The sequence below is a fragment of the Arvicola amphibius genome, chromosome 11, assembly GCF_903992535.2.
Source record: "Arvicola amphibius chromosome 11, mArvAmp1.2, whole genome shotgun sequence".
Taxonomy (NCBI): domain Eukaryota; kingdom Metazoa; phylum Chordata; class Mammalia; order Rodentia; family Cricetidae; genus Arvicola; species Arvicola amphibius.
In genome coordinates, this window is record NC_052057.2 from 109,626,921 (window position 1) to 109,642,252 (window position 15,332).

Below are 15,332 nucleotides of genomic sequence, written 5' to 3' on the forward strand. Positions count from 1 at the left end.
ACTGTATTATGAAACAAAAAACAGTTCTGAAGGAGATGAATGGGAGGTGACGGAGCAGAAACAGAGAGGAGACCTGGCTGACAGCCAGCCTCTGTGCTCAAGGGTCTGAATGAATCACCCTTCACTGCTCTCCAAAGAAACACGAGAGGAGGCAGAGCAGCGATGGGCGATGGACTGGTTTGAGGGCGCTGGATACGAGCTGTCTGCTGGCCGTCCAACGGTCAAACAGCCTTCAAAGCCATGGATCTGTGAGCGGAAGACACAGGCAGTGAAAGAGAGACATAGAAGTAGGTCATAGAGAGGGGCTCGGTGAGAGAAACGCCGCTGCTCAAGAGACCTGGGAAACAAGGGCGGTGCAGGGACGAGAAAGGGGAGTGGCTAAAAGCGTGCTGGGAAGAGAAAGGGGAGTGGCTAAAAGCGTGCAGGGAAGAGAAAGGGGAGTGGCTAAAAGCGTGCTGGGAAGAGAAAGGGGAGTGGCTAAAAGCGTGCAGGGAAGAGAAAGGGGAGTGGCTAAAAGCGTGCTGGGGAAGGGAAGCAAGGGGTGTCTCTTTCTTAAAAGCAGCCTCCAGTCTCACTCAGCTTCCTCACCCAGTACAGGTAGGGTGTAGCGTGTCCTTAAAGCCCAGGGGCAAGGTCAACCTCCCTCCCTTTATCTTTTGTCCTTGCTGAACTGAGACTCCAGGTTTGACCTTGGGCAGATGTAGAAAGAGCAGGCCTTGGTTCTGTCCAGTTGCAGGACAAATAGGCATCTCCGATTTGACAAAGAGAAGGGTCCTACAAGGTTTGGTTATGAACAATCTAATTCTTCCCTTTTTGTGTGTTAAGTCCTAAGTTGAAGTCATGTAACATGGGTAAAAGTGAATTACAAGGTGTATGGTGCATTTCTTTGTGGCATTTGAATAAACATTTATATGTTCGTCGGGTGTTAATTTTTTGTGCACATTGGGAAAAACACATCTAGCTCATCAAAGTCATGATATACCCCATACTACAAAGAATTCTTGGTTGTTATATTAAAACTACAAACTTAAATATCTGTCAGGTGTCTTGGGGTTTCTCTTGCTGTGAAGAGACCCCATGACCGCAGTCACTCTTATAAAGAAAATATTAAACTGGGGAGGGTCGCTTACAGTTTCAGAGGTTCGGTCCATTATTATCGTGACAGGGAGCATGGCAGTGTGTAGGCAGACGCGATGCTGGAGAAGTAGCTGAAAGTCTGACATCTTGCAGGCGACAAAGTCGATCGTGACACTGAGCAAAGCTAAAACAAAAGACCTCAAAGTCCGCCTCCACAGTGAGGCTCTTCCTCCAACAAGACCATACCTACCCCAACCAGGCCATACCTCCTAATAGTGCCACTCCCTTTGGGGGCCATCTTCTTTCAAACCACCACAACCGGCATGGCGATATATGTCTATAGAATGAGTTGTTTGAGAGACTAAGGCAGGTAGGTCTCTTGAGAACAAGAGTTTAAAACCAGCCTGAGCAACACAGCAAAACTCCATCCCAAATGTGCCTGTGTGTGTGTGTAAAATGTGTGAATATATATATATATATATATATATATATATATATGTATGTATGTATATGTGTACATATATACTATACGTATGTGTGTATATATTATTTTTAAAAACAAGCTATGTAAATAAATGTTTAGTTATGTCAAAGATAATCAGGATGTTATGCAAATAATTCAAGCTTGGAAGGACCTGAACAGGAAAGTGTGGGATTCCAGGACTCTCAGACTTGAGTTCAAATCCTAACTCCATCAAGTCCTAGTTACAGAACGACCCTAAGAAAATTGCTTAACCTCTGCGAGTCTCAGATCACTCAGCTGTGAAATGAAAATACTTGCTTTACAGGTTTCCTGTGAGAACGAAATGAAGTCAAGCATTAAAGCCTCCCAAGAGAACCCTGGGCGTGCAAGCTGGTGTTCGGTGATCAGAGCCATGATGTTGGCAGTGCAGATATTACACACGTATTCAGACCCAATGCAGCTGTGTGTCTATTACAGTAATGTGCCCATTGACCCCAGCCAGCCTTTCTTGTCCATTTAAAATGGAGAGAGCTGCAAGTGAGCACACACTGGACTGACGAGGAGGGTTGACAACCAAGGAGGGACACAGGGTAACAGGAGCTTGGGAGCATTTGCAGTCGTAACCGGGAAGTTATGGGACGTAGAAAAGATCCTAGCGGATGGGCAGACTCTGTTTCAACAGCGCCATTACTCCCCAAAGAGCATGGAGGGGTGGAGGGACAGAACGTGGAGGGTTAACCTTGTAATTATTAACCCAGACTCTGAACATAAAAGCTAAATGACCTGGGCAGAATGGAAGCCGGGGACAGCCTTATCAAGAATGAATCGGCCTCTTTGATCTTGAAGTAAACTGACTCACTAACGTGAAGCTTCCACCTCGGGTTTTTCCAGACACTAAAGTACTTGCCTAATTCCCAGCTGTCTGGAATTTCCAGTTCAAACCGGCCTGAGAGGAGAAGAAAAAAAAAAAAAAATCCGACCATCTTATTAGAATTCATACTCAGTGAAAAACATTACAAATCCATGCCACTAATGCAGAGGCTTGGGGGCTCCAAAAATATCTTACAGTAAATAAAAACAATCTGTGTACAGATAATTCGCTCCACCCAGCCTGGAATTAAACGCGGAAGTACAGGAAGAGGGGTACAGGCAGTGAGAACGGGAAGGGTGAAGATGGGAAAGAAGCTAAGCGTGAACCCTGAGTGAAGGAAATACAAAATCCACAGGGGGAATCAGGATGGGGGGATAAAGACGTTGATGAAAAACGGGAAAGAAAAGAGAAGAGGGGGCAGCGAAGCAAGAGCCATGATAACCAGCATCTCTCGCTTTTCCAGAAGCTTCTCCAGCCTTCCCTTCCATGAATTAATCAGCATGTAAATCATTCCCTTTATCTGTGAAAATCGAATTGAGCCGCCAGGCCTGATGGAGGGCACACAGCCTCCTCACAGAGAGAGCCTAGCTCCCAGGGAGAATGCCTTTTTCTCTCCTTCAATCAAAGCCCATGCCACAGCTGCAGCTGGAGCCCCAGCCTTAGCAAGAGGTGGAAGGCTGAGGACAGTAATTATAATTAGCGGTTACATAACATGTTTGTTCTTCAAAGCGCTGTACAAGGATCAGCTAATTAATAGCTTACTGGGCCCCATGCAGGTCTCCTGGTTTCTCGTGTAGTGACTAATCCTTGTGCCCCCACTGAATTCTGAACGGTGGCAGCCTAGGACCTTGAGAGGCAGCAAACGGAAGAGGCCACAGCTATCCCCCTCCTCTCTTACCAAACGATTCCTAGGGAAAGCTGCTTTACCTTTAAGTCTTGGAGCTGCTGCGGGGCTGTGACAGAGACCACCTGTCTGGCTCAGTTTGGTCTTAGGGAAACCAGAAGCGCCTGGAGTCCTTGGTCTTTGCTACAGGCTTAGCCTTGCTTCTTTGCTCAGCCAGTGAGGCAGCTCCAGAAGCTAGTATAGAGTTGTCAGTTCTCATCTTCTGTTTTCTCCCCACTCTCTAGCCTGCCTCTTTTGCATTTAAGATGGAGATAGCTGAACGTAAGAATTTTCTGCCTACTCTGAGGATTCTTTACCCACAGACTTCAGCAGTCTGTGATGGTTTGAATTTCTCTACAAAACATTACAAGAACATGTGAACATGCATGTCCTTGGGGAGAGGTCTGATTCTTCTACCACAAATTCCAAAAAAGGAGTGTTTCACACATAGTGCACACTGAAGAGATTACCTTTGGGATGAATGGATGGGTAGGAGAGAGACCATCAAACTTCTGTCTCTCAGGGATGGGGAAATGGCTCAGTGGACCTAAGGTTGGCACCTAGAACTCTAATAGAAAAAGTAGGGCACAGTGGCCTACTTTTATAGTCCTGGTGCTAAGAAGACAGATACAGACAAATCCCTGGGGTTCACTGGACAGCCAGCTTGTTCAAATTGATGATCTCTAAGTCAATGAGAGACCCCGTCTCAAACAAATAATAATAAGGTAGATGGGTCCAGAGCAACAATGTCTGAGGTTGACTTCTGGCCTCCGAGTACATCTCCATTCTCTGCACTCACATGTACAACTGCCCCTGCATAAATACACACACTCACTCACACACACTCTCACACTCACACACACACTCACACACATACACTCACACACACACTCTCACACACACACTCACACACACACTCACACACACTCTCACACACTCACACACACACTCTCACACACTCTCACACACTCACACACACACTCTCACACACACACACACACTCACACACACACTCTCACACACTCACACACACACTCTCACACACTCACACACACACTCTCACACACTCACACACACACTCACACACACACACACACACGAAAGAAAAACATAACTAAAGCTGTAGAGTTGACAGGGGATAATCTTTCCCGACACTGGGAAGATGTGTCTCTGCCAAGGCACCTTCTGATTGGTTTAATAAAGAGCCAAACAGCCAATAACTAGGCGGGAGAGGATAGACAGGACTTCTGGGCAGAGACAGGGGAACTCTGGGAAGATGAGGGGCAAATCAGACATAGAGGAGAGGCAACCAGACATGAAGTAGAACATAGATTAGTATAAATAATATAAGTAATACAGACACATATGTATGTAGAATGTTTCTCACCTTTTAAAAGTAAGGAAAACGATATATCCAATGTTGTTGGTGTGCTTTAAAAATAGTATGCTAGCCGGGTGGTGGTGGTGCACGCCTTTAATCCCAGCACTTGGGAGACAGAGGCAGGTGAAGCTCTGTGAGTTCGAGGCCAGCCTGGTCTACAAGAGCTAGTTCCAGCACAGGTTCCAAAGCTACAGAGAAACCTGGTCTCAAAAAAAAAAAAAAAAAACCAAAGGGGGACAAAAAGTATGCTAAAGCTGGGTGGTGGTGTTAGTACACACACCTTTAAACCCAGCACTCAAGAGGCAGAGGCAGGTGCATCTCTGTGAGTTCTATCTAGAACAGCCTAGTCTACAAAGTGAGTTTCAGGATAACCAGAACTACACAGAGAAACCCTGCCTGGGCAGGGAGTGGGGGGCAGGGGGCAGGGGGCAGAGGATTATGGCAAGTGAAATTAGTAAAGCTAAAAACAAACAAACTAACAACAACAAACAACTCCAGTACCATATGAGTCTACTTTTATGGAATGCCTAAAGTAATCAAATTCCTATGAGATAGGAAAGCAGGAAGAGAAGGTGCCAGGGTCTATGGGGCGGGGGTAAGGAAGAGGAAACTCCAGTTTTTAAAGATGTTCTGGAGATTGATTATGCAATAAAGAATATATACATAATACCAATGAATTGCATAGTGAAGAAGAACCAATGTAATACATTTTTTTTTTGTTTTTTGTGTTTTGATACAAATAAAACTTAAGTTCCTTGCACTTGCCATCCTTTGCCTGAAAAGCTGTCACGCCAAAATGTGTTAAGAATATGAGAAAATGGTTCATAGATTTTCTTAGTTGGTTAAGGAGAGAAGGCAAAAAAACATAAGAATTAAATTATGGTATTTTAAAAGAAGACATAAATTTCGCTGTATAACTTATTTTCCCAATCTGCCTTCTAAACCATCAAGATTAAGCTGGTAAATCTAAAGCCAAGTGCCCACCCAAGCAAAAGGCAGAGGCAGGCACAAGCCATAGGGAGGCAGCTTATGCTCCACCCTCCTGCTGTTGCGTTCCCAGGTAGAGGGCCTAGTCAGAACAGAATCTGTACCTGTGCATGTGTAAGTGATTTCACTCCAGCCTTTCTCTGTGCAAACAGAAGTGATCTTTTCTCCAGGACTCTCGAAGCCCTCCTGACAGACATAGTGAGCCACACTGCCCAGGCTGGAGGTGGGATTCCCCACCAAAATGGCCATTCTGGACTTCGGGAGGGCTGCCACAGGCTGATCTCTGCAACGAGAGGGCAACAGGACACCTGTGATGAGCCCTGCCTTCCATGCCCACAACGAGAATCTCAGAAGCGAGCATTTCATGATGACAGGGCCCATTGTCTGGGGAAAGAGAAAATACAAACTCCCTTAAATAACTTCAAATATAATTATTATAAATTGAGGGTTGTTCAGAAAGTACAGGAAACTGGTATGCCTGGATTTAATAAACTTTTCAAAGTGAAACCAGAAAAAAGAAACAATAGAACTCGAATTATGAGATGGCTTACGTATAGAGCTCCTTGTCTATGAAATACTACATCTTAGGGTTATTTACATACGAAAAGTTCTGTAGAACTTTTCATCTGCATCTTCAGGTCATTAACTCTTGAGTTGGCGATAGTTGCAATGTTATTAAACTGGATAGTACGTAAAATATTATAAAATCCTGACACTCTTATAAGCAAAGCAAAGCAGAAGGGCCTATCTTCCTACATTCAAGTTACAGGCAATTCTCATGGGCAAACGACACTTGTAGAGAGACAGACAGATCAGAAAGTATTGGACTGATATGGAGTCTCTCTTCTGCAGCTTTAAAAGACAGTGGACCTATTTGCACAGAACGTTATGGGAAAGAAAGAGCATGACGTCACCAGCTTAGTCCATCCAAACCAGACCTCAGAACAAAAGGCAGTCATCATCAGTCAGACACTTTCAACTTTCAAAAATGTTCTGTATGTCTTTTCTGACAAAAACACAAAAGAATCTAATAATATTTTGACTTAATAAATACTTGTAAGCCCAACGCTTAGGGGGCTGAAGTAGGGAGGCTGGACGTTGAAGGACCCTCCTGGGCTGCAGAGCAAAACACTGTCTCCAAAACCAAACACTTGTTGGATGAACAGATCACTTCTTACCCTCCTCCCCCTGTCCTCTGGCTGCAGACATTGCTCATGGCCTCTGAGCTTTATTTCATTCTCTTCTTTAAAGTTCACTGATTGGGATGACTTCGGTGATGGGGTTCACCTTTCAGACCTAAGCCTACTTTGTCAACATCCTATTGGGTCCCCCCCCCCTTTTTTTAATCATTTCAGAAAAAAAAAGACAAAGCAAGCAAATAAATATGAATCACTATGCCATTCTGTCTTTCATATTGAAACATCAGAAGCCACTCAAATGTTTATCAAAAGAGAATTGGGTGTTAGGTGTGGTGTCCTGTCTATAAGCCCAGCACCCAGGAAGGGAAGGCAGGAAGAATAAGAGTTTAAAGCTAGCCTTGGCTACAAGAAGCCCAAGAAGAGCTAGAGAAAATTAGGTGAACATGCCACAATACTACTGAGAAAGTCATAAAAGACTAGAAGGAGGGCTGGAGAGATGGCTCAGAGGTTAAGGGCACTGGCTGCTCTTCGGGAGGTTCCTGAGTTCAATTCCCAGCAACCCACATGGTGGCTCACAACCATCTGTACTGAGATCTGGCGCCCTCCTCTGGCGTGCAGGCAGAATGTTGTATACATAATAAATAAATCTTTAAAAAAAAAAAAAGACTAGAAGGATCCACACATTGGTGTGAAAAGATGCCCACGGTACTAAGACAGACAGCGGGTTTCATCTAAACATACAGAAGCCTCCCTTTGCATGGTCTCCCTTTGATTCCAGAGTTAACTACACACATATGCTGAGCAATGGACTGTATAATGAGTGTTTAAAAAAATACATAGGAACTTGAAAATACTGCTTATTGTCTGTCAATAGAGTCTTATAGTTCCTACCCACACCCAGCATCAAAAGTAACCTAGTCTGATAAGAAAAGGACTCAGGATCGGTCTGTCTCAAGAAATGGGGACGGGGAGACAAGTGTCAGGAAACACATGGATGAACAATGAGATTGGCAGGTACGCAGACAAGTCTCTATAGCCTTTTAAACGGGAGGGACCACTGAAACAGCGTTAAGTGACTCTAAAGGTTGAGCAACGTAAAACAATTAGTAACAGAAACACGATTCCAAAGTTTTCCACTAAAAAAAAAAAACAAACTTGAGCAGGGAGGCTTAGGGACCGTGCAAAGCTAACTCTGTCCCCAGGGGTCAGAGGGCAGTTCACAGGGGCAATGCTATTCTAGAAAGAATAGCAAACGTAAGAGGACTGGGAATGCAGCTCAGTGGGTAGAGCCCTCAGAAGCACGCTTGAAGTTCATCCCCATCCGCACTGAACAGAGAGCAGGGGTGCCTACCTGCACCCCAGCATTTAGGAGACAGAAGCAGGAGGATTTGAAATTCAAATTTAATCCCAGCTCCTGGGTGGCAGAGGCAGGAGGTTTCTGTGAGTGAGTTCCAGGCCAGTCAGAGAGACTGAGAAACACTGTGCCAAAAAAAAAAAAAAAAAAAAAAAAAAAAAAAAAAAAACAAATAAGTAAAATAAATAAATAAAAGTTTAAAGTCAGAGCCAGGCGGCGGTGGCGCACGCCTTTAATCCCAGCACTCGGGAGGCAGAGGCAGGAGGATCTCTGAGTTCGAGGCCAGCCTGGTCTACAAGAGCTAGTTCCAGGACAGGCTCTAGAAACTACAGGGAAACCCTGTCTCGAAAAACCAAAAAAAAAAAAAAAAAAAAAAAAAAAAAGTTTAAAGTCAGTCTGGACTACATTCAGTCTCCCACATCATACAATACATACAACCACACACACACACGCATGCAGACACACACACACACACACACACGGCAGGAGAGAAGTAGAGTGATTTCACATGCCACCAGTAGTCTCAACTGCACCTAAAAATGAAAAGAGGGGAAATCCTTATGCTATTCATTTTGAATTTTAGTTTTCTATTTTATCTGTAGGAAGCCAGAAAAGGTTGCCATTTTTGACACCCACGCCTTTAAAATAAAAGTTCACTTAGTAAGCTAAAGCATTCAGAAAATGACATGTGATGAATTTCCCCACAGACCCATCAACCATGCTTGGCCTTAGGAACAGGTAGGTTTTGTTTGTTTGTTTGTTTTTTGTTTTGTTTTTGAGACAGGGTTTCTCTGTAGCTTTGGAGCCCTGTCCTGGAACTAGCTCTTGTAGACCAGGCTGGCCTCGAACTCACAGAGACCCGCCTGCCTCTGCCTCCCGAGTGCTGGGATTAAAGGCGTGCGCCACCACCGCCCGGCAGGAACAGGTAGTCTTACCAAGCGCGCTGGTGTAAACTGTCAGCCCAGTTACTCGGGAGGCTGAGGCAAGAAGCTCTCAAGCTCAAGGGGTGTCTGAGCTGCACTGTGAGTTCAAGGCCAGATGGAAAAATGCAGTAAAATCTCGGGGCAAAACATAAAGTAAAATGTGGGCCAGGGGTAGGGATCAGTGGGGTACTGCTTGTCTAGCATGCGCAAGGTCCCAGATCAATCCCCAATACTACAAAAAAAGAAAAGGGAGGGAGGCTCTCTTAAATTCTTGATACAGAATTCCTGGACCTAATGAACTTGATCTTCTCTGTCTCATTATGGATGCTTGGCCTGTTGTAGGAACTAGAATTACTTACCTAAGAAATGCTTCCCAGATCAGCGTTCTCATCTGTTGCCGTTGGAGTTATTCAAAGATCTATAACACACACAACAGCCAGCCCACCTCAACAGTCTTCTGGCTGAAAGCTAGCTTCCAGTTTACACAAACTCAAATCACAAGCAGTTATGGGACCAGAATAAAGCGGTGACTTCACAAAGTCCCAGTTCTATCTCCTTTGGTCCATGTTTGCTTACAGGGATCTGTTCCTTTTCATACATGTTTACCAAATACAAGACCCCTTAGCCCTCATGGTGTTTTTCCAGCATCAAACCTCTACTAGCCCCAAATATTGCTAGCCATTGGTAATATTTGTGTGTACACGAGCAGTCAACCAAACAAGTAGTTAATGTTTCCTAAGGCTGCCCAGTTGCTTGCATAAAAAATTTCTAGTTTAAGCCAGGATTTGCTAGAGCAAATAGAAGAGGAAATAACAGAGAAGGGTTGGAAATTGAAACATCAATGAAGAACTGAAATTAAATATATAGTTTTATGTACCTTGAATATGGACTCCTAAAGATCTCAGTAGTGATGTTAGAAAAGGAACCCAAGCTGGGTGGTGGTGGCTCACGCCTTTAATCCCAGCACTTGGGAGGCAGAGGTGAATCTCAGTGAGTCTGAAGCCAGCCTGGTCTACAAAGCAAGCTTCAGCACATCTAGGACCATTACACCGAGAAAACCTTTTTCAAAACAAAAACAAAACAAAACAAACAAACAGAAAAACAAAAGAAAAGACAAAAAAAGGAAAGGAAAAGGAACCCAGTAATAGATACTTGATAGAGGAGCATAGGTTCTAAGAGAGTAAGAATTTAGACGAGATGATAATAATGTTGGTTTCCATCTCAAGCATATTCAAGAGCAATGGAAAGCATGAAGATTTTAGTTGTGATTGCAAAGAGTTTATACTTTACAATAAAAAATATTTACCAGATTGATGAGAAACCATTGGCTTGGTCTCTAGAGAGGAAAATTCAAAAGGCAGACAGTACCTAGAGTTCTGTGAGTTCCCATTACAGAGACGTTCAAGTTGCACAATCCCCTGGCAGAAGAGATTTACAAATACTGTGATCTGAACAAAACACATTGTTCTAAGCACTTTTTGACAACGAATGGCATAGGAAGCATATGAAATGCATGCACGTTGACGATTAGGTCTTCGTGCGCAATAGGCTCCACATTTGGAGACTTGCTCTCTAGACTAGCTCTCTAGCCAACGGTACCGGTTGGGGAGATTGCAGAACCTCCTGATTGTCGGTCCACACTGGGAGACACATGCTGCTGAGCATAAGCCTAGGACACTATCCTAGCCCCGCTTCTAGACCCTTCTACTTCCCAGTCCTCCAAGACGTAAGGTATACAAGCTCCTGGCTGTCACGGACAGAACTAGCTGTTTCCCTTGAAACAATAAATCTACAATAAATCGTTCTTCCCATAACTCGTTCTATTAGTTCTTCTGCCACAGAGACCAGGAAAGCAACTAACACAGAAATCAGTGCTAGGAAGTGAGGTCACAGCTGTGTAAACTTGACTGTGTGGTTCATAGGACTTGCTGGGGTGCTCTGTGTAGCAAGGGTCGGTTGAAAAAAGAAGGCATTCCAGGGTGAAATGATTTTAAGGCCTATGTGGCACCAGGAAGGTCCAGCCTCTCTGAAGGACTGAACCCCAAACAACCTTACATTGGCATATTTATCGATTGTCACACAAAGCATTTCCTCATGCCAAGGTCCCTAATCTAATTTACATGTCTTACTGAAGGACAGCATCACAGTCCCTCATGGCTCTGTGTCTGCTATGTATTGTGTGCAATTCACAATAATACAGGAGCCTCAGGTGTGCCTGAGGCATCTTGTGACCAAAGTCATGGGACGGCTGCAAGGCCCCTTCAGCAAAACAATTCTACAGATCATGGGAAGCAAACATTGCTTTCCACAAGGATTCTTCAAGGTCGAAGTCCTTCCAGAAAATAATGATTCATTCTAATGTCTACTCCAAATACAGCGACTCGGCTTAATTCCTCCAACAGGCCTTCTGAACAAGCTTGTTGGGGGAACGTTGGAGAATTTAGAGCTCTGGGTTAAAGAAGCCTTACTATGCTGCGATCCAGTGTTCTCAACCTTCCTATTGCTGTGACCCTTTAATACAGTTCCTCCTCATGTTGTGATGACCTCAACATAAAGTTACTTTGCTGTACCTCATAACTATAGTTTTGCTACTATTATGAATTGTAATATAAACATCTGATAAGCAGGATATCTGATATGCGACCCCTATGAAGAAGGGTCTTTTGAACCCCTCAAAGAGTCACAACCCACAGGATGAAAACCACTGCTGTAAGCAGAACCGAATGGGTCATTCTGGTGGAAGCTGGGAAGATCTGACCACCAAGAGAAGTGACGGTGAAGGCCAAGCTCATGAGGTTTCAGAGAACAAGGGTTCTGTTGGGGATTGAGCGAGGGGCTATTTGTGCCACAAGCGGTCAAAGAGTCTTGCTGGAATGCCAGAATAGTATTTGTTTTTACTCTTTCGCTCTTTGGACTCTTTGGAGGCCCATCACCCAGCTCCCAGATAAATCACACATGGAGGCTTATTCTTATTTATGCCCAGCCTTAGCTTGGCTTGTTTCTAGCTAGCTTTTCTTAAATTATCCTGTCTACCTTATACCTCTGGACTTTTACCTTTCTTACTTCTGTGTATCTTACTTGCATTCTTACTCCATGGGTGGCTGGGTGGCTGGCCCCTGATGTCCTCCTCTCTTTGTTCTCTTGCTCCTTTCTCTTTTTCCAGATTTCTTCGTCTATTTATACTCTCTGCCTGCCAGCCCCACCTATCATTTCTCCTGCCTCATCTTTGGCTGTTCAGTGCTTTATTAGACCGTCAGGTGTTTTAGACAGGCAAAGTAACACAGCTTCACAGAGTTAAACACATGCAGAATAAACAAAAGCAACACATCTTTACATTGTTAAACAAATGTTCCAGAGCATAAACAAATGTAACACACCTTAAACTAATATTCCACAACAGAGTCTCATAAATGGAGGCTGGGCTTTCATTTCCTGGCTGCCTAGTCCCGAGTAATCCCAGAAACTTATATTAATTACAAACTGTTTGGCCTATTAGCTCAGGCTTGTTATTATCTAGCTCTTACAACTTAAGTTAACCCATTTCTATTAATCTATGTTTTGCTACATCTGTGTGATGTGGGATTCCCCTCTGTATGCTGTGAATACCATCAGTTAATAAGGAAACTGTCTTAGGCCTGTGATAGGGTAGAGTAGAGCTAGGCAGGAAAAACTAAATTCTGGAAGAAAGGAGGCGGGGTCAGGGAGAAGCCATGGAGCTGCCGCTGGAGACAGATGCAAGCCACTAGGCGGAACCTTGCCAGTAGGCCACAAACCTCATGGTAAAATATAAAATAATGGAGATGGGTTAATTTAAAATATGCATTAGCCAGAAATACACTTAAGCTATTGGCTAAACAGTATTGCAAATAATATGATTTCTGTGTGAGTATTTCAGGACTGAGCAGCTGGGAATGGAACAAGTGGCTTCCTACAACAGCCCTGGTATTAACCTCACATCTTGCTTCTCCCCTGTATCTTTGCTTAGATTTCCTGCCTAGCTACTGACCAAATCACTTTCTTTACTAACCAATAGCAATAAAACATATTCACAGCATATAGAAGGGCATCCAACATCAGAGTCAAGTTTTGTTCTACCTGGCTCCTCAAAGGCTGAATGAAGCTGAATCTGAAAGTCTTATGTTAACTTGTTTGCTAAAGGAAACTTCAAGATGCCGTAACATCAAGGATGCAGCATGGCCACTGTTCACTTCTTCTAGCTACATTTATAGCGCCAGGAGGGACTGAAAAGCAGCACAGAAAAGCTTTTTCAGGCGTGTTTTTGGCAGGGAAAGGAGTGTAAGAACTTAACTCTACAGACAAGGAGGGTGTGGTGTAGTGATGAGGTGAGCAGGCCTGCTTTTCGTCCCGCCAGGCTCCCACACAGCTAGCTATACACCCAAAATAACAACACACAAAATGTATTCATTTAAACACTGTCTGGCCCATTAGTTTCAGCCTCTTATTAGCTAATTCTCACATCTTGCTTTAACCCATATTTAGTAATCTGTATAACACCACGAGTGGTGTCTTACCGGGAAAGATTCAGCATATCTTATGGGGCAGTTTGTTTGGTTTTGTGTGTGTGTTGTGTGTGTGTATGTGCACACGCACGTGCGCCCACGTGCATGCAATTGCATGCACATGCATGTTTTTACAGTCTCTTCCTGTGTGGGCCAGGCTGTCCCAGCTGGAGCTCACGGCAATGGAATCTGAATGAAATGATGGTGTGAATGAATATCTTTAATCATCACATGAATTTCCAATAGGGCTCAAAGACTAAAGAATTAGTGCCTGTAGCAACCCTCCACAATAAGGAAGAGCATTTTCCCATCATACAGGTGGACAACAGACACTCAACGTCACAGAAGTAATTAGGGGGTGTCCCAGAGCTCACTCAAGAGCTGTTCCATCTCTGAGATTGTCCAGTTTTTTCCCTTCTACCTATCCTTGCTCTTGCAGAAGCATTTTCTCCCTCAGACCCAGAAGAATCCTTCTCTAGGACTAATCTTCCTGACTGATAGAGCTGCGGGTTCCCTCCTCTCTTGTGGTCTGTGCTAATTTGTTCAATGCTGCATCTGTTTGTGGAATAACTAGTTCATGCTGGTCACCTGAGCATTGAACACATGGACAAACTTGTCGCTCTCACGGAACCTAGTGGGTCAGTAGACAAAAAAAAAATCATCAGATGAATCCCGACTGTGGTAACAGTTAAACATTAAGGAAGAGAATGTGATGGTGTTTCCAATATAGGACCAGGAAGAGTCTCTGAACTCTCTGGAGATGGAACCTCTTCATTAAGACCCGAGGGATGATCCAGCCATGTGCAGAACTGGAGAACACCTCAATCAAATAAAATAGCCCCAAAACAATGAATGCTGACTAGGATGCAGGGTGAGGAATCACTAAGTGTAGCTCACTGTTGGGGGAAGTATAGGACCGCCAACATGGAAGTACAAGGTTCCTCAGAAACTTAAAACAGAATACCATGTGATCTGGCTCTCCCATTCCTGGGTACATATATTGTAAGAAGTCTAAGTCAAAATGCTACAGAGATACACACTTGTTTGTATTTATCGATGGGCTATTCATAACTATCAAGTAAGGAATCAGCCTATGTGCTATACGCACATACAGAAAGACAGAATCACTCAATCAATAGAGCATTACCCAGCCTTAAAGAACAATTAAACCACTAGGCTCCAGGGTACTGTCTGGGACTGCAGAGCGCCATGTTAAGCGATGTAAGCCATTCTCAGAAAGTACCTCATGCTTTCCTTCAGAAGTGCAATCTGTATTGTTTTAAGATTTATTTATTTATTATATATACAATATTCTGCCTGCATGTATCCATGTGGGACAAAAGAGGGCACCAGATCTCATTACAGATAGTTATGAGCCACCATGTGGTTTCTGGGAATTGAACTCAGGACCTCTGGAAGAGCAGCTAGTGCTCTTATCCTCTGAGCCTGTCTCGAAAGACAAAACAAAGCAAAACAAAACAAAAAAAAGCAAAGCAAAGAAAGAGAGAGAGAGAGAAAGAAAACCACCTCCCTGGTTTACCACGCTTGACTTGGATGGAACCATTTCTTTGATATGTCATGCCACAGAGACCCCCACAAGCTTAAAGTTATTCCTATTCAACAGTCCATCCAACAAAGTACTAAATTAAATTTCTATATTAAAACCTTCTAAAGCCCATACCATCACAAGGAAATAAACATTAGAACAGTTTATATGCAAAGGAAAGAAAGATA

The 15,332-nt window shown here is 43.8% G+C and overlaps 1 protein-coding gene across 1 annotated transcript in view; it reads right to left on the reverse strand.

Moving 5' to 3' along the window:
* The window catches only part of Susd1 (sushi domain containing 1), a 119,621-nt gene that overhangs the window by 66,721 nt on the left and 37,568 nt on the right, over positions 1–15,332 (reverse strand). Inside the window, 3 exon segments of the mRNA XM_038348122.2 lie at positions 5,767–5,908; positions 5,910–5,938; positions 13,383–13,388. Of these exon segments, the coding sequence (XP_038204050.1) occupies positions 5,767–5,908; positions 5,910–5,938; positions 13,383–13,388 (177 nt within the window).